Genomic DNA, 20,169 nt, shown 5'->3' on the forward strand with positions numbered 1-20,169 from the left:
CTAAATTTCTAAAATGACACGGAACGATATTTTTCTACGAATAGAACGATACAGGACGATGGAAATTTAATTACAATATGTTGACGGTCTGTAAAAAAAATTAACAGATAAGAGAATAAAATATACGAACACGACAAAGCACAATAGTTTAGAGCTAGACGATAGACAGAGTTTATTTAAAATGTCTTGAAAAACTCAAACGTGCAGGTATTTAAATTTACATATCAGACTTCAAGGAGCGTCCATTTCCCATAATAAAACGCACGTTAAACCTTCATCCATGAAGGAAGACAGGTTTTCTCTTTCATCAACAAACGCTTATGTTTGTTTAAGCATGTGAAAGACCATCGTCACGATGACAAGAGAAAGAAGAAGGAGAAGAGGACGAAGAATAATAAAGACGAAGCAGGAACAATTTGCCTGGTATCGATCGTTGTTGCTTTTTCCGGTAAACGAAGAGTTAGAAATATGATTCGGCAGGATGTCTGTCGAAATGCGAGTTTATGTAATTCTTTAATTACGCCCTTCCTATAGTCGCTACGTTAAAAGACGATTACGAAGATCTAAGCTATTATCCTGTCTGTCGTAATTCGATATCCTTGTTAGTTCGATGGAAAAAGAAACTGTTATACCCAACATGGAGAATTATATCTTTAATAATCTGCGTAGCCGAGTAACGTCACTCAACTGCCAGGTAATCGTAATAGCTGCATCGCTGAGAAATATCTTCCTCCTCTGTTTCATCGTATATCGTATGAATAAAGCTGTTTTGCAAGTTGAGGAAGTTCAATTTTCCATTCGTTTTTCTTTCATCGATCAGCGTCATCGATGAACGATCGAATGACGCGTATGAAGATGTTTGTTGAATTAAAAATTATTGTACTTAGTTGATCGTTAATTGCATATTAGAAAGAAATTGGACGATAAATATAGAAAGAAATTTTAAGTAGCTGAGTAACGTAAAATAATACAGAATTTTAGAGGAATATGTAGATTAAATTTATAAACAGGTATATCGTATGTATTTTTAACGCAACTAGTTAAATACCATTATATTTTTATCTTACTTAGTGATTTTACTTTGTTAATTTGATGTTTGATTATAGTGAAATAATATTTCTATCGAAAATATTCAAATTTGCATACGACAATTTGCATATATCAGGTTGTCCGAAAAGTGTCTTTCTTTCGCAGACACGTCTTTTACAACGACGCATCTTTATACAAACACGAAACCCAATCTGTCGAACGTTGTGATATTTATTTTGATAGAACAAAATGGATCATACGTAATTCGATAAAATAATATAAAATGGAAAATATTCTGCATCCATTGTTTCCTTATAAAACGAGAGAAACTTTTATATATACTTTTATATATACATATATACTTTTATATATACTTGTATATATATTATATATACAGACCTAATATATATACAGGGTGGTTGGTAATTGGTGGTACAAGCGGAAAGGGGGTGATTCTACGCGAAAAAAGAAGTCGAAAATATAGAATAAAAATTTAAAAATTAAAAAAATAACGTCAATCGAGACAACGATCTACAGTGAGATCCGTTATAACGAGACGCGATAAAGTGCACGCGTACCGACCGAAAATTCAAAGTCGATTTTCTCGAAAACAAAGCCTCGAACGAAAAATTTTTATTCTATATTTTCGACTTCTTTTTTCGCGTAGAATCACCCCCTTTCCGCTTGTACCACCAGTTACCAATCACCCTGTATATAAATCGAAGTCAGTTCGACTAAATTAAAATATTTAATGTCCTCGCAACGATATCATTTTTACAAGAATAAAATTCTAGTGATCGCGAATGATCATCGACGTTCTGCTCTTTCTACTCGACCACTGGTCTAGCTGACCACCATTCCGCGAGTCAATATCTCGTACTATCGAAGCTCTGCTGCAACTGATAACAGCTTTTCGATCCACTTGACGCGAAAATGTGATGTCACGATAAAGTTTCCTGGATTACTGGCTAAAGTGAGTGTTGCCTAACTACAACAAATGATACCATATCGCAGTTTGTTACCAGCTCGAGAGTATACGCTGTTTCATTGCCTTGTTTTCTCCTATTGTCCAAAGAACGCACACGATCCCTCGTTTTTCCTAGACCTTTTGAAAAGCCTTTTATTCCTGTAATTTTTCTGTAATTTCTATTTCTTTCCTTTTTTTTTTCTTTTGGTAACCACATCGTTTCATGGAATGTGAATCTCGTGAAGAAATTAGGATTCGATTGTTCGACTACGATGATTGTAAATTTCTAAATTAAAAAATCGTACGTACAATTTCTATATTCTTTTTCTTAATTGCAGTGCATTATAATTCTGATTACTAATCAGATTCTAGGAAATCGATGGAATTTTTTATATTTGGATTATACTTTTGTCTTTCAAGTACATCAGAAATACTCTTTGAACGATTATTATATAATTCATTAGATTCTCATAAGTCTAACATAACAAATTTAAGTTCTGTTTTACGCAAAATGTTCAAATTCAATTAATCTTCGATTGCCCATTTATTATTGTTACAACTTTAATCGCCTCTAAACCATAGTTTAATTTGAGTACCTAACTCCATTAATTTTCCAGATTCGCCAGAATTAATCAATCTTGTAGTCCAATTTCCAACTCTATAAATTATTTCGGTTTCCATTTTCACTCCATACAATTAGCACAAATTTATTCATTCGCCACAACACAAATACGTTTTACTATCATTCACCGGAAGTTCACCACGACGCTTACCACGGTAAACACCTCAAATCCACAGGAAAGATATAAACTCGGCCAATCTCGAATTCGCATAATCTGGGAATAATAAGTCACACACTCGTAAGAAATTCAGTGGTTGAAACCAATTACGAGACGCATTCGCATGCAGGTTAAACTAGTAGATCGCGCATTCGCGTCTTACGCCGCTTGTTCTCGTATCTCCTCGAATATATCTAGGCAAGTTCCACGTATTTCAGCGAGGTACGTGGCCGCAGACACACACGTGGATGCACCTACACCCGGTACATCGCCGTGCAAACGTTGCATGCACCTAGAGAAGAACACGACCAAGAAACGGAGACCACGAGATCGTTATCGCGCTAAACAGGAAAGCAAATTTCGCGCCACGCTCGATCCTTCGTTCCTGGAAGAAGTTTTCTAAGAAAACTTTTCTTCCCTCCCTTTACTTGTGTAAGGAATTATTCTTGTTCCAAGTTCGTTTTTATGTATTGGAAGAAGGAATTATAGCATTGGAGATCATGGTAAGATCGAAGAGAATGCATCGGTGAAATTTTCGAATTACGCGCCATGGGTTGCTCAGATAGATCGTCCTATCGATTTTCTAGTTTGTAAGATTTTTTTGACAATCTATCTCTTTTATCGTCTGACGGTTTGCGATCGATTGAGATTGGATTGATTATCGGTAAAAAAGAAAACTGTACGTAGCGTGCGTTGTTCTCGACTGTTGGCGTTACGATATCGTTTGTGGGTAATAACACGTCTACCGGATATCGCATGAAATCCTATATAATGTCACGTCTGTGTTTCGTTCGTAACATGTACCGTTTGTAGCTAATTAAGGGAAGAAAAGACATTATCATTTGCAGGATATATTACGTTTTCAGACAGTAATGTCTAATAATTTACAACTTTTTTTTAAATGAAATGATTTCTTAGTGTTTTCTTTATTGCCATTTATAGCGAAATGAATTCCCATATACTTCCCATGATAGTAATTATTTACAAAATATTATTAAAATTTGATCATTCCTGAATGCTCAATGTTCAGAATTTCTAATTAGGAATTTATACTTTTTGTTGCAGGTTACCTCCTTGCTTTTGGAAGGGGAACGCAGAAAATTAGCAGTCCTACAAAGAGAATTGCAAGTTGCACTCGAAGAAGGGGGAAGTGTAAAAGTTAAAGAGAAGCAGCGACAAGAATTGCTGCACGCCATATCGTAAGTAGAATTAGTACACATTTAGTCAGACGAACTCTACTCACGAAGTTATACGCACGTGTGCTTTTCTATCGGCGTGTAATATTTTTTTTACTATAAAAATTTTGTTAAGAATAATACGATACTACAAATACGAGTAAAATAACTTTATATCGAATATACGAGGACCATTTTTTAACTGTCCTGTAGAAATTTAGGAACGAGCATTTACACAAGATGAAATGTTATTTCAGTTCTATTAAACGCTTCTTATTAAAATACTGATCAAACTTCTTTCGTCACTTTATGACATTTGAGAAGAGAGTGATATCAATGATAAAAGCACATACACACATACAAGTTAAATTTCATATTTATCTTTTAAATTGTTACCCACATATGTTCTAAAATGTTCTTATCTGCTTCAGGACAATATATTTTGAAATACGTTTAAAACCTATAACTGTTTAAACATATTACCACGCATCGTGTTGCATTGTCGTACAGAATACTATCTTAACGCTAGAAACGTACAAAATTTAGAGAGTCTGTTCATCGCTTTAAACACTTGTATCAATTCCGACATCGTCGGTGGCCCCTGTAGTATCATAACGAGTCTAATGGCTACCACCGGTGATCCCAGAGGTAGTCAACGCGTTAACAATCTCTCATTTCATATTATGCCATTAAACCTCTATGAATAAACATTTGTCGATTAATATAACGCGAAACGACTATCGAAAATCAACGTTTTTAATTCCTCTTAGACGAGGCCCTTTTTTTCCATAATAAATAGGAGACTGGGAAAACGAAGAGGAAAGTAAAAATTCATACAAAAAATATAAAGAAAACTTTGTCTTAAGAAAGTAAGCTTAGTGTATGGCGTATCATTGGCGAAAATAATCGGCGAATTTTCTTCCCGGTCACGTCGTGTTCGAAAGTTGCCTGGAAAAGCTATCGAAATGGCCGCGGTAGGACGAAAAACTCGACTAAGGAAACATTCATTTTGCCGAGCCGTAGCCTTCGAATAATATATTTTGCAAGTTGGCACCGGACCCTCGTAACACCAACTCCGAGCTTCTCTTCTCAGCCCTGTACCCCTCTTTCCTCCAAATGGGAGAGAGGATTAACTCGTTCAAGATTTATTAGCGGCTGTCCTCCGGCGGACTAACAATTTGATCAAACTGCCGTGGAATTATGCAGTTTCGTGTAGCTTCCGGCGCGAGTCGTCCCGAAGTCGATACCGAAACTGCGAACTTGCAGCGCGTTTCGTCGCGCGTAAAGTACACCGCGATTAATGAATTTCCCGTCTCTACGATTACGCCCAGCTAATTTTGTGTCCTGACGTTTGCCTTGGATTTCGTTTCCACGGATTCTTCAGACTCTAGCGATATCCGCGCGGGTATCGGTGTTTGGATTGGCAAGTTGGCGGAATCGGATGGAAAGAAAAGATGATTTTTGTAGTTTCAGAGGATAATTACGTATAAAACGTAACGTAACAGAGGATAAAAACGTAAAAAATCGAACGTTTGAATGGGTTGGAAATTTTAGTTGTAAATAGATTGCCGATGTTTACGTATTCATGGGAAATTGTAATGGGCAAAGATGATGTTAGAACTTAATCTTGGAATTAAGATTAATAATCTGTGGAAGACGCAATGTTTGTGCTGAAATAGTATAACGTGATATTTATTAAACAATTATTACAGTGAATATAAGTAAGTGTTGTGGAATGTAGACAGTTGGCTAGTTATTCAGACTGACTTGGCTTAGTGACCCATGGCCCTTGAAAAGGTTTAGAACTCCACTCTCTATGCAGTAATGAGTGTGACCTGTGTGGGTGTCTGTGTGGCGTCACATGTGTCACAGAACCTTCTAGTAGCTTCTCGACGTGCCCATCGAGGATGTTCCATCCATATCCTCGCGCTTCTTCCGGCGAATTTATCGAAAGAGCATGCACGTGCTAGCCGCCGTGGTGCATCTCACGAACGCACGCTAGTGGGGATATCGCTGGGCAACGAAGGGAAGAATCCGTACGATCAATCACCTCATCTGCATGCGATTGATATCGTTGTATTCCAACAGATGATATAACACGTAAAATACATTCTCGCCTTTTTTTCATTTTACAACTTCTTTCACTCAACGTAGATAAACTACACGCATTTTCTGCATATATCCTATATCGAGTTTCGAATAACTCTACACTTTTCTTCCGCACCCCAATTTCAAACCCTCGTATCGGTATCACTTGAATTCGGATCTAGAAACGTTCGGATCAAAGTTTCGTTTCAACGTAATAGCGCGATAAAGATAGAAGTATTCGATTAGTTTAAATGCTTTATAAGGCGAAAGAGCTGTAAAGTATACTTATTTTAAAGAGAAAGAGGCAAGACGGATATATTAGGTTGTTTCTTTCGCTTCGTAAGACCATAATAGACGAACAAGAATTTTTGTTTTATATTATTTTATTGAATCAGGCATGACCCATTTGGTTCTATCTCTATTATTATGTTCGCGCATAATTGTTGTTATTTCTGTATTCAGAGATGGGATCACAGTAGCTGTTATTTTATTCTTTGGATAAATCTATCACACCTTTCTGAACCGAAAAACTTTTACATGGACTACATTACGCTTACATGGACTAGGGATAACAACAAAAGGATATGTTAACTGGCGCATCTGCACGTGGATGGCGAGTAAGAACTCACGTTGTCATTTTCAACAATAATTCAATAAACTAATATAAAAGAAAAAACTATTATTTCCTTATAAAAGGAAAGGATCATTTCGGACAATCGTATAAATTTGGTATCTCTCCGTTTAAATTTCATAATTGTCGAGGTTATTCGATGTGTAAACAGAGAAACTCGTGGATAAATTGTAAGGTAGAAAATATATTTAAATAGAAGTGTAATTATAAGTAAGAATACAATTCGAGCTGGTCCAGATCCGCACGCTAGCTGTTTATGGTTTGTCTTCGTCGCAGTCTTTTGTCTACAAGCTGTCGATGGCTTCGGTGCTCGAGAAAACTAAAAAGACCACTTCAACGATAATATTTAAATTAACTAACTGCCAAAGTACTACCAGATATGCATCTTGTAAAATATTGGAACAATTTGTGATTAAAGTTAGACAAGATCGCAGAATGTTTATAGCGAAGTTGCGAAGGAATGTTATAGGATCGAACGAAGAATTTTTATGTACGTTTATTTAATTATAAGATTTACCAGATTCCGAAACTTTATGCAACTCTGATCGGGGCAAATATTATTTACATTGCAAGCCAACGAATATAGAAATTCTATGCTCTACAGCTTATTATTTATGAAACGTTTCGTATCACTTTTAATTTCAGTTTTTCCTTGAAATACGAACACCGACTTTCGTACCTTGTTACGAAGTAAAATTGGAAAAAGGTAAGTCCATTCCCGAAACGACGTTCGTATATTATCATGCGCGGTGGATACGAATATTTGGCAAAATGTGTGCGAATGTTACTTAAAAAATTTCTTTGATAATTTATAAATAACAATAGCGTGGGAGGAAATTTTTATTAAAAAGTTTCTTTCCATCTAAAAGCGTTCTAGAATTTTTAACGGATAATGCCGTAACGTATTTTCAGTGAAATGGTGGAAAATATTCTTCGCTGAGAATTCCTCTCATAGTTGTACATGTAACAAGCATACAGATTGTAAAAAATTCAGCTGCAAACTACGTTCGTTTTTCTGTCTAATCTAACAATATCATGTATACGACAGGTATGCGAGAAATTTCCGTAGCTTTGTATAAATTTTAATACCATTGTACATTGGTAGTATTAAAAACAGAGAATGCACAAAGCAATGTTTATTTAAGCAACATGGAGTCGTTAAACGATCCTTTCATATTTAATTTCTTAAATATTATTTTTCATCGACGAAAAACTAGTAAACGAATATTTAATACATTTTTAGAATCGACGTAAAAATTTCTATTCTGGTATTAAATTTAATAGCCTGAAGTAAAATTTAAACCGCGAGGACAGCTGTCTCTTCGCCGAAAAGGCGCTTTTCGGTATAATTATGATTCAACAGAATTTTTTCTATCCAACACGACGTATTCACATTTCACATATTTGCAATTCAATTAGAAGAAATTTCTTATATAAATACAATTTAACCTTCTTGAGCCTGAGCAAAGTTACTTAATATACTTCCCTAGAAAAATTGACTTAATCCATCGGACAATACGTTTCTCGCACACCGTTCAATTCTTAGAAACACAACTGTCGAGAATTGTGCATCTTAATCGCCGAAATAAAAGCAAAGGAACGCTAAGGTTACACTTAGAATTCATATTAAAATAGTTTTAGATTTATTTAATAGACGATTTCCAGGATCTTCGTCGATATACATGTGCACGCGTCTCAGCATCTTCCATATCACACTGCCAACGGAACGGTTACATTCGCCTGTTTTTCGAGACGCTGTGCACACACGTAATTCCATACACTCATATTCACATACGTGCGTCACTACTACGCGGCTAATCTAGTCTAGCACACAAAATTATACGTATCTCAATAATATATTCTGTTTTTGTCGAAACATAGATTAATACACACATAATTATTATAGACGTACATAATAACATTCCTTTTACTCTATTTGTTCCTCTTTGTACTTCCTTACTTGACAAAGTAAATCCAAGTAAGTAGACATAGTAAATCATTAAGGAGTACTATTAAATATATTCGCTACAGCAGATCTTAAAAACAATTAGAATTTTTATTATTAAAGGTTTTCTATCCGATCGAAATTTTTCATGCATTCGTATTCACATACGCGTGTCACTACTACGCGGCTAATCTAGTCTAGCACACAAAATTATACGTATCTCAATAATATATTCTGTTTTTGTCGAAACATAGGTTAATACACACATAATAAACATAGACGTACATAATAACATTCTTTTTACTCTATTTGTTCCTCTTTGTACTTCCTTACTTGACAAAGTAAATCCAAGTAAGTAGACATAGTAAATCATTAAGGAGTACTATTAAATATATTCGCTACAGCAGATCTTAAAAACAATTAGAATTTTTATTATTAAAGGTTTTCTATCCGATCGAAATTTTTCATGCATTCGTATTCACATACGCGTGTCACTACTACGCGGCTAATCTAGTCTAGCACACAAAATTATACGTATCTCAATAATATATTCTGTTTTTGTCAAAACATAGATTAATACACTCATAATAAACATAAACGCACATAATAACATTCTTCGTACTTCCTTACTTGACAGAGTAAATCCAAGTAAGTAGACATAGTAAATCATTAAGGAGTGCCATTAAATATATTCGCTACAGCAGATCTTAAAAACAATTAGAATTTTTATTATTAAAGGTTTTCTATCCGATCGAAATTTTTCATGCATTCGTATTCACATACGCGTGTCACTACTACGCGGCTAATCTAGTCTAGCACGCACAATTATACGTATCTCAATAACAACACACATGACTCGCGACGACAAAAATTCCAAGAACCTCCACTTTCAAAACTCGAACTCTCCAATCATCGTTTAACTTTTACAAAATAATTTCCAAGCAATATTTCATCGAGCATCCTTTCGTAACTATCGCTCCTTCGCATTAACACCCCCTCTCACCCCTCTTAGCCTAATTATTATCCCATGGAAATTCGGTTCAGCGTCCTTGATAATAAATCCAGCCTCGGAGGATCACGTTAACAGGTGCATACGCGGATTTCTGAAATCCCGAAAATTAGGAGCGGCGTCTAGCGAGACGCTTGCGGACGCGAGCGTCTCGAGAGTTCCAACGACAGCCCGAGGAGAAAATTCTCAGGAGTCAGCGATATGTAAAGCCGAGCATTTCCTTTTTTCATCGTTTTTCTCTCCTCGTCTGATGGGCGGTGTTTACACAGCTTCTCGCGGTGCGGCGTTTCGGCGCTGTTTGCGGACGCTTGGAGGCGCGCCTCGTCGATTATACACCGACGACGAATTTACGGGCATCGCGACGCGCCGAGTTCCATCGTTTCCGCGAGTCCAATTAAGCGTTTCGAGTCAAAAGCGGCTCCACTCGTTTCGCGTTCCGTGGCAAACACGTGCGAGAAACAACGGAATAATTGACGATTCCTCTCGAGAACAGAGAGAGCTGAGAAATTGAACGAAGGAGCGATACGCGAATCACGAGAGAACGCAGTGCTCGATGTTCGATTTCTGCGACTTTTTGTTTCTTCTTGTTGAAAATGGAAGCGTGGTACGATGGTGGAATATTTCGGGAAAAGAGTCTTTGTATCCGGGGCGTTTGGTGCGACGAGGAATTTTTTAATTTCGTTAACTATTCCAAGAAACGTCAAACAAATAGATATTATTTATTAAAAAGTTAAATTTCATATTCAGAAGTGAAAAAGTTTGGTACGACGAATATCAGTCGATTGTAAATTTATAGCGTGTTTAAAAAAGTGGTTTGATTCTGATCGATTTTGAATTAGTTTTTGTCGTTTTATTCGGTGCCTTCAATTGTTATATGAAATAAAAATTGTTTATAGAGACGGTGTAGATGATGTAAGAAGGACGACAATTTTTTTATTGCAAAAATAGGACCGCCATTTCATACATTATATTATACAACTTCTGAAACGAATAGCTTTTAAAGCTTTTCTTCTTCTCAAAAGCAATTGTCCCTTTCAAAGATTGTCATTTTTCTCCACCTTTTTTTCTTATCATTCACTGGATACTTCTTCTTCGAAACGTTTAAAAGTTAAATCGCCTTCGCGCAATTCCTTACTCCAACACTTCGGAAGAACTTTAGAAAGATAATTTTACTTAATAATGAAATTTATTCAACGACTTCGACGAGCGCCGGTTTTCGTGCCTTTCCAAAAGCTTCTGTCCCTTCAGATAAGCATACACGTAAAATATTCAGAAAGATTTTGCGGAGAACTAACTTTGTCTTCGGTTGTGATAAAATCGACCGAGTGGTTCCACGTTTTAAAAACACTTTCCCCAACAAGTATAGCGTAGCGGTAAAAGATTCTTTAAAATTCCCACGAGAATTCACGCCCGTTAATTTAATAGTCATTCTCCCATTCTCGTCGCATTTCCAAGTCATCGTGCTTGATTATGCCATTGCGTTGAATTACGCGAACACCGAATAACGCCAAGTTTGTCATGCGTTTAATTTCTTCTGAGATTTTAAAATCGAACAAGTTGCGAAGAGGAATTCGAGCAGAGACAGATCCTCTACGTTTAATATCAAAGTTCAGCGACGTTTTCCCAGATATTAACTTTTTACATTCTTTATAAGCGTTATATTTATCATTTTGCTCTATTTATTACATTTGCCCTGTGTTTGAACGCTAAATCAATATAAACGACGACATATTGTGAAGAGCGTAATTGATGAACTTTTATAAAACTCTTTCTAAAATAAAATCGATATTGGGAAAGTAAATGAAACCCGGTATAGCGGAGGCACTGCAACACGTGTGCTCAATGCGGGGAAAACAGTTGTTTGCATTAATAATTCAATATTCAACGATGTCAAACTGTTATTACATGCTGGAAAAATAGGTATTTTGAAACATTTTCCCTCGAAAGCGGTTTCCCTTGTCAGGTTTTCTATTTCACGAGATAATCATGTGGCCGGAAGTATGACGCACATGCTGCCATTGCAGATACCCATAGGATGGAGCGAGAGAATCTAGATTGTTTAGGGATTTCGAGGTAACCCCGTGGATGAACCACGCGCCGACAGTGATATACGAGTCTTGAGTGGGGTGGTTGGGTGGTTTATTCGCTCAATCTTTAGCGAGCCACACACACAGGACGCTGTCACGATGCTAGTTAAACTGATTAAAAAAGTACTGACTCTACTCTGGTTGCGGTACAACTACATTATAGGATATTGTACGAATTATAAATTACGAGACGAAGGATTGCCTGACACGTAAACGACGTTAAATAATCACCTTCGTTATTAATAATAGAGTGCTAGATCCGTATGATTAGATAAAATTGTAATTTTTTAAGAGAACAGAACGTGTTCGGATAACGTACAAATGAAAATATCTTAAAAATTATATCTTAACGCATACGTCTTATTCTGATAAAGGCCACAAAAAATTACACGCATTAGATCATCCTATAAATAACGCAGTCGCTGATTTTCATATACCAGACGAAGATAAAAAATCGCCTGAAAATCGATCAACCACGAATTTTACCGTATCTTTTATAATTCATTACACTTTCCTACTAAGTTTTTCATTCCAGTTTCTCAGAAACTCCTATAGCAGCAACTTTCATTGTTTTAAATAGAACGAATTCTCAGAGAAGCCGCGTTACTTATGGGATGAGTCGATATTTCTATATTTCACTGAGGTAAAAATCACAAAAGAATCACGTTCCTTGAATTTGCTGTATCGCAAGAAGCAAATGTATACGGATATACATGTCGCGTCGTTCTATATCCATTCCAATGAAAGTCTGCCTATTATTTAACGAAACTCTGCGATCCTGTAACAACGAATCTCAATTTCCTTCACCTACGATTCGCGTAAATTCGCGAAACGGATTTCAAGTAAATATCCGTTAAAAATCTACACAGTACGTCAAACAACAAACAAATCAGTGGAAAGGAAAAACAGCGGAAGTCATCGAAAGCATCGAAATAGAAAGAGCGTATTCAATTTAGATGGCGGGCCATCAGCCCCGGGCGTTCACCGGAGGAACCGACGGCCGGTTGATTCGCGCCATGAATTTGTAAGGCTGTTTGCTCGCTCGTAATTGCCGAACTTTCCGCGAAGACGTTCGCCCATCGGTGCAACTTCTTCGATTCGTAAATCACCGTGACCGTGGAACTCGCTTGGAAAAATTTGTCTGCACGACCCACCCTTGCCTCGGCTGTTCGCTCGTTTCGACGCTTTGTCCCTCTGTTTTTTTTTCTCTTCTTCCTCATTTTCTCTGGGAAAACTACCGTGAAACGCTGAGATCTTCTCGTCGAGTCACTTTGCGCGGCTAGTTCGTAAAGGCGAATTAAGCACGAGTCCTGCTACGATCTAATAAGCGAATTAAAGCGTCGAACGAAACCTACCCGGACGAATTAACAGGTCGTGTGTTTGTCTACAAATGAACTTCTTGCGCTCAGAGACTGGGGCCGTTTAGTGACACGTTTGCAAGGCTGATTTAGAGTAACTTTGCTCGACTGAGGTTGACTAAGAAAAATTAGAAGAAGTGTAAACATCTACGTACGTGTGGAATGAAGTTTGATACTGGTAGAGGGATGCAGCAACGAAGGCTGGTTTCGATGTTTCAGGATGATTAATTAGGGAAGGATGATACTAATCGAGGATATGCCTTTGCTGCAAACCGATCGTGATAATATGTTTAATAATTGATTATAGCGATTGTACGAGATCGCATAACGTACAGTGGTACGTACCATGCACGTTGTCCGCCTGTTTATGGATATTTTATTTTGATTGTTCTTATGGGCTTGGATAATATACTATATACATATAATGTAATATATCGTTTAATGGATAACAGGGAAAATTGATAAAAACGACGATGAAAATGAATTGAGAAACCGAGAGTTTAAAATCTTTTTGTTGAATATCGGTGGAAAATTTGTGCGAAAAGATGGTTCGGTAACAAAGACGGCGGCTACTTTATGAAAGTACCAGGAAGATTAAAGAAATGCTTGTTAACAAGTCTACGGGAAATATTAACTGTATCTTCTACGGGAAGATGGAGAATCGGAAAGTTGTATTCAACAAACATAAAGAAGTTTAAAAGTCAGAGTATAAGTGAGTAATAATTTGGTACAAGTGACACGAAGTTTACATCTCTGTCGAGAACTTTTCGACCGAGCTTTATACCGTAACTGAGACGTTCGTGCAAATAAAACGCATCTTCGGAGATATCGCGTAACGTAATTTTGCACCTGTATAGCAGAATATTTATGCAACTCGATATCATGTTTTTACGAAATTCGTAAAGCACACGATGTTACAAAAATACTACCTCGGGCTTTCGATTGTCGCGTTTCCACCAATCTGTCAATCTTCTTAAAACCTGCACCCGTTAAAGATTAAATACTAATTAAGAAAATAGACAGTTTAAAAGCTTTGTCAGACACGAAACGATATCTTACAGAAAATCGAAAATGAAAAAACGATAACGCTCGAGACAAGACTTATCCTTTCTTTTCTATATTAATGAACGATGGATCTATTATGTAACGCAACTTCGTTCGCTTTTGTCGACAGGAAGATTCAAGGACAACACGAGCAACTCGACAAGGAGTACAGGATCCACGCTGCCGGCGTTCTCTTATGCAACTCAAGGGGCTCCGGCAAGGTAAGCGTTTTGTCATTATTCTTTCCTTTCGTGGTCCGTGATTCACCAAAGATAAATGGCCCTCTCGATCATCGCAACGCGATCTATTATTTGTTAGCGCGTAAAGCACCGCCCGTCCTTCGCTATTTTTCCCGTGACACGATTCTTTCTTGAATAAATTCGATCGATCGATCGCCTCTCTGAATCTCTCCACGTGTATACGTGGCTCTTTAAGAAATTGGACGAGCCTTCACTCGTGCAAACAAATTACTTGTCGTTGAATATTTTCCATAATTTATCGATCGAGTTGGAATAACGTCACACCGATCTGTCTTTCTTAATTGATTGTTTAGACTCATATCGATCACTATAACAGGTTATTAGCGACTCAGTTGAGATCATAAGTCGACATTTATGATATTTGGGAAAGATCGATGCGTTTTAAAAATCTTGGCAGTTGCGATGTTTCCCTTGATCAGAATTTTATAATAAAGTAACGATATTAATCTTGCATTTTTCCGAACCAAGTCTTGAACGATTTTCCATACAACGTTGATTTTAATACACTCTCTGAACGTTAGACACCATTCTTTCCTGAATATTCGTACAACAAAATCGTAATAAAACGTGTAACATAAAGAAATTCTAATTCTAGGTCAAAGTATTTCTATATTGACAATTTTGTCTGCTAATAATATTCTTATAGGTATACACATATACAGGGTGGTTGGTAACTGGTGGTACAAGCGGAAAGGGGGTGATTCTACGCGAAAAAAGAAGTCGAAAATATAGAATAAAAATTTTTCGTTCGAGGCTTCGTTTTCGAGAAAATCGACTTTGAATTTTTGGTCGGTACGCGTGCACTTTATCGCGTCTCGTTATAACAGATCTCACTGTAGATCGGTGTCTCGATGGAAAAATAAAAAATAAAAAAATAAAAAAAAATTTTTATTCTATATTTTCGACTTCATTTTTCGCGTAGAATCACCCCCTTTCCGCTTGTATCACCAGTTACCAATCACCCTGTATATCGCAAGTTTGTAATGAAAATAACATTTTTAAATAATAATATTTTCCAACGATATATATATACCACAAGATTAACTATATATTATATTTGTGATAAAAATATTTTTCGATCCTTCGAAAGACGGATCTCAGGCACGAAAGAAGCTGTCATATCGTTGAGCAGACAAATCACACCCACTTTCGGCCTTAACGTATTACATTCGGGAGAAATGGAAATTTCCAAGGAAATCGGAGGGATCGATGATCTTCTTTTAATGCCACGTTATCCACCTATCGACCTAACACATTCAATTTTCTCCCTTTCCGCGTACAATAATCCTTCTTTGCTCGTTAAATGAAGGATTGCTTCCTCGAATATACATTCGGATTCATAATTCATAATACTGTTTACGCATAACAAATTCAATACCGAACTATTATCCGTAATGAATGGCGTAACTAATAGCATGTTATTAATGTATTACAAATATTTTGCAAATACTCTATGTATTCTAGTTAAATAACGATTATAGGAGTATTTACTGTTCGCGTTAATAACATTTCAGAGATTTATTTCTGTAAATTATTGCGTTCATCTATTAGAAATTAGTGAAATGTTCTTGTTTCAATGACAACGCACTTTAAAAGCTAATGTAGTTTTGCCAAGTTAAACATTATGGTTTAATATTTCATGAAACGAATAGGTACGTTTAAACGATAACGAAATAATTTTTCGTTATCAATTGATATTTATTTATATCGTAATTGTAATTTGTATGAAATTATATTATATATTTATAACGTCCTTTCGACTTAAGAGTCGCTGATCGTATTATACGGATGTTCAGATTCAATCCCTAATCTAATTTGTTTCGATATTGTTAGATAAATACGTTTGTGGTGTTTCTACAGTCGTTCCACACAAACGAACACGATGCGTTTTAGACACGTTTCTCGTGCATCATCTACCGAACAACTGAACATCGATCGATAGAATAGTATTGGGAAACACAACCGAATTCCTACGAGTAAACAGATTTCCAGAAATTAATGTTCAACCGAGTTAAGCAAACATATTTCGATGGACCGTCAGAACCGAGGCCATAAATTTTATCGCTATTCACGTTACTCTTGAAAATTATTCACGCGAATCATGATAATTTTAAAGAAATATCGTACGATGCAAATTTTGTGGAAAATTAGTAAAGTTCTCGCATATGAAACACGTCTTAGGATCTCTTTCCATTATTATTTCCACAGAATATGCAGAGTCACGCTATGAAAGAATTTCTCAATCCAAATGACTTCGAAAGTTCGCCTATTTTTAACATTGTTCTTGTACTTTATCGTTCTTACTCTCTATCGTCATATACTTTATCATTAGTTCCCTCATCGATCATCTCTGTTCCCTGACCGAAAAACAAGACGAATCGAACATTTATCCATTAAAGTTCTCCAGCTGAAAAGCATCGAACGACCGGCTGACAGCAGAAAGCCTCTTCGGTTTCGCCAAGAAAATAGTGTAACGACGCAATCTAAAAGAACGAGGTGAACTTTCGAGGATCAGCGAGTCACCCTCTTCAACGTTTCATCGTCGAGCCGCCGGAATAATAGATATTCGATTTTTGCGTATCCTTTCTCTCTCTCGCTCTTCGCTCTATCTGCTCCTTCAGTCACCATCCTGTATTCATGCTTCCTCTCTCGCTCTTGTTCCGAGCCAGCGTCTTCGTCGAACAAAAGTTTGGTCGGATTATCGCGCTTTGTCGAAGATGGAGAAGCATTCAGCTCGCAGCGAGTGGATACTTCGAAGCAATCGAGAATCGGCGACTCTATCTCGAGCTGCAGCACCCTCGCCACGAGAGAGGGCAAACTTGCGAAGCTCTGACCTCGACTATGACGAGCGACTGTGACTGCGATGACGTAAGAACAACGGGATCAACGATAATGCGAGGCAAGTTCAAGTGACCTGGTATCTTAGAAGTGCTCTTCATCGAATCGTGTACTTGTCAGTTGTATGGTTTTTAATGCTTGTGAAATTCATCGTCAAGTCATTGTGCGCATTATCTTTATGATTTTGTGACAGTGCTAATAATAGATACTTTCGTGTTCTGTTGTTATGGTTTTGCGAGAGATGACAGGTTCGTTGATACGTTTTTGATGAAGGAAAGAGTATGGATCGATAGCTGTTATTAGATACTTACAAGTAAAAAGATGGCAAAAGTTTCGGCTGTCAAGATTTTAGATTCGGAGTATAGTTTGGAACACGAAGTTTCCATCGAAGCATTCGATCAAATAGGAAAAGCTCTTTTGAAACGTCAAACGTACTATGTTACTGCAAGATTATTCGATTACGTCTCGTTATGTTATGTCATTCCATTTTGTAAACGAACATACACCGTTAAAAAATCGAAATAGTCTTGGTACTTCGGCTAATTGGAAATTCGACTCAATTCTTAAATAACAGTCTTTTCAATGTGACATACTTTTCGAAATACGATCGCTTACAGCTTAAACTCGATTATTTGGTATAATTAATTATATGTAATACGATATATGGTACATAATTTCTTACATAATTAGTTGTGACATCAAAAGTGGCGCCTAATAGCTTATTGCGTAAGCGTAATCATTTAAACATTATCTAAAATCTACGTCTCCGTGTTTTCTTAAGGAAACAGTCTGAGAAAATTTTCTAAGGACACCCTTTAGAAAATTTATCGACGCATCTTGTGTAAAGCCAAGGGAATTTTAACTCCGCCACGGACAGTGAGAGCGGAGCGGAGATTGAACATACAGAGAGCAATTTAGCGATAAGGTGAAATATGAATTTGAGATATACCATGGCTCAAGAGGCGTTCTCTCTGCTCTGGGTCAAACTGTGTATACAAAGAGCCTCGTTCTTTTTAATTTCTCCGAAGCTTTTGTCCGTTTCGTAGAACTAATTTCTGCAAAATTGTATTAGCCTGATGGGAACCATTTCAAAAAATACTAAGCGATAGAATTTTAGACTGGAATTGGTGAAAATGCCTTGACTTTGTTTCATCGTATTCATTTTCTTTTTTTCTCCGTTTAATTCCATTTCCCTTTGCAGGTTATTTTTGCAGAATGAACTTTTAATACAACTCCTGGACAATCTTCTTACTTGAAGCAACTATTCCGTAATGTTAATCAGTAATGTCACTGTTTCTACGGAGAACGATCTATTTCGACGACGTTAAAAGATACTTCGTATTATTAAATTCAGAACGCAGTAAATAACTTTAATTAATGACTTGCTAACCTTTGCCGAAATATGAAAATTACTTGCATTAGCCGATTATTTACACTACGCTTAACTTAAACTTAAATCAGACCATACACGCAATTTCCACCGCGGAATTTAACCTCGAATCGCGTCTAACGACCATTCCTACGAGATGGCTGGATCAGAAAGTTGGCGGAGGCTGTGTTACGAGACGCGGAAAATGAGAAAGCGAAACGTCGTGGAAACCGAGCAAGGGAAACAACGATGTTATATACGCGAGACGCGTATTGGAGATGGAAGGAGCGGCTCGGGGGAAGGATAATGGGCCGCAGGAGACGAACGCGGCACACGGTACAGAGGAAACACGGAGCGCGTAGGAAATAATATGAAATCCGAGGCTCTGGACCGCGATAGCTGAGAGAAATAAAAAGAACACGGAAGGGGAGTCGAGGTAAAGATGGCGGAAAATACGCGAGGACTGGCCAGATGACAAAGCACAAAAACGAACGAACGGGGAAATTGCGGAAAGGAAGAAAGTCACGGCGCTGCCGGATTGCAGAGGACGGATAATAAAGCGACGTGAGAAGGAGAAGACGAAGAAAATCGGTGTGTGTTCCCGACGAAACAGAGAATTAAGGGTGCCGACGACAAACGAACGACAAAGCCGCGGGAGGTACAGGCCCGCCGGAAGGAATGAAATATGAAAAACGCGCGCGTGGCTGAAGAGTATCGACTGATGCGCGGGAACTCGAGTGGTGGCGGTTTCCGACGCGTTACAACGGACAAGATGGAATAGCGGAGCTGAAAAGTGAACGAAACCCGGATCTGGTGATATGAAAGGAAGAAAGCGGCAGGAAGTGTCGGGTTGATCAGCAACGAGAGCATAGAACTTGGAAATTAAAAGAAGAAAGAGAGTTCGTAGGTGATAGATGGAGAGGAGTTGAAGATATATGGTGTCTTGCGATGGTGGATAGAGTAATTGGAATACAGTTTATGTGTTTTCGTCTGCATTATGCCGAGGTGTTTTATCGATTGATTATTTTAGTCGTCGTATATGATAGAAATTGTATAATTAGTCTGCGTGTAAATTAAGATTATAGAATAAAATGATCGTAATTGAAATTGGTTAGAGTTCTGTAATTATTACAATACATCATATATGCTATTTATATGTATTTATATAGGGTGAAGCATCTAAAAGAGACTCCGGAATATCTCACGTATTTTTGGTGATCTAACGAAGCGGATCGGATCAATTCTGCTTCGTCTTAAGGGTCACATCGTCTGATGTCAATAGTTTATTTCTGGATGGAAATGCACCTTTTCGTGCTCAGTTGCGATAGGAAACAATAAATTGAGTTTGGCAATAGTATCCGATGTGATAGATTTGCGAAATAAGACTTGCTTGTAGAAATCGATGTACATCGTGCGATTTAAATGGGCAATGTTAAAACGTGCTAGTTTCATGTTTTTAAATATCTGATTTTGAATGAAGAGTAGCGGCCATAACTCATATTAATCCGTAGCTACCGTTTCTCAGAAATGTTACTGACATAAATTTATCGATCGAACCCGTTTTGTAAAACGTGAGTTATGGTGATCTGT

The 20,169-nt window shown here is 37.2% G+C and overlaps 1 protein-coding gene across 1 annotated transcript in view; it reads left to right on the top strand.

The window, feature by feature from the left end:
* Positions 1-19,664, top strand: part of LOC117153417 (uncharacterized) — a 102,626-nt gene extending 82,962 nt beyond the window's left edge. Inside the window, exons 3-5 of the mRNA XM_076620943.1 lie at positions 3,841-3,974; positions 14,243-14,333; positions 18,412-19,664. Of these exons, the coding sequence (XP_076477058.1) occupies positions 3,841-3,974; positions 14,243-14,333; positions 18,412-18,429 (243 nt within the window). The 3' untranslated portion in view covers positions 18,430-19,664. The remainder of the gene's footprint in view (positions 1-3,840; positions 3,975-14,242; positions 14,334-18,411) is intronic.
* The last annotated feature ends 505 nt before the right edge of the window (positions 19,665-20,169 follow it).

The sequence above is a fragment of the Bombus vancouverensis genome, chromosome 8 (genome assembly GCF_051014615.1).
Source record: "Bombus vancouverensis nearcticus chromosome 8, iyBomVanc1_principal, whole genome shotgun sequence".
Classification (NCBI taxonomy): domain Eukaryota; kingdom Metazoa; phylum Arthropoda; class Insecta; order Hymenoptera; family Apidae; genus Bombus; species Bombus vancouverensis.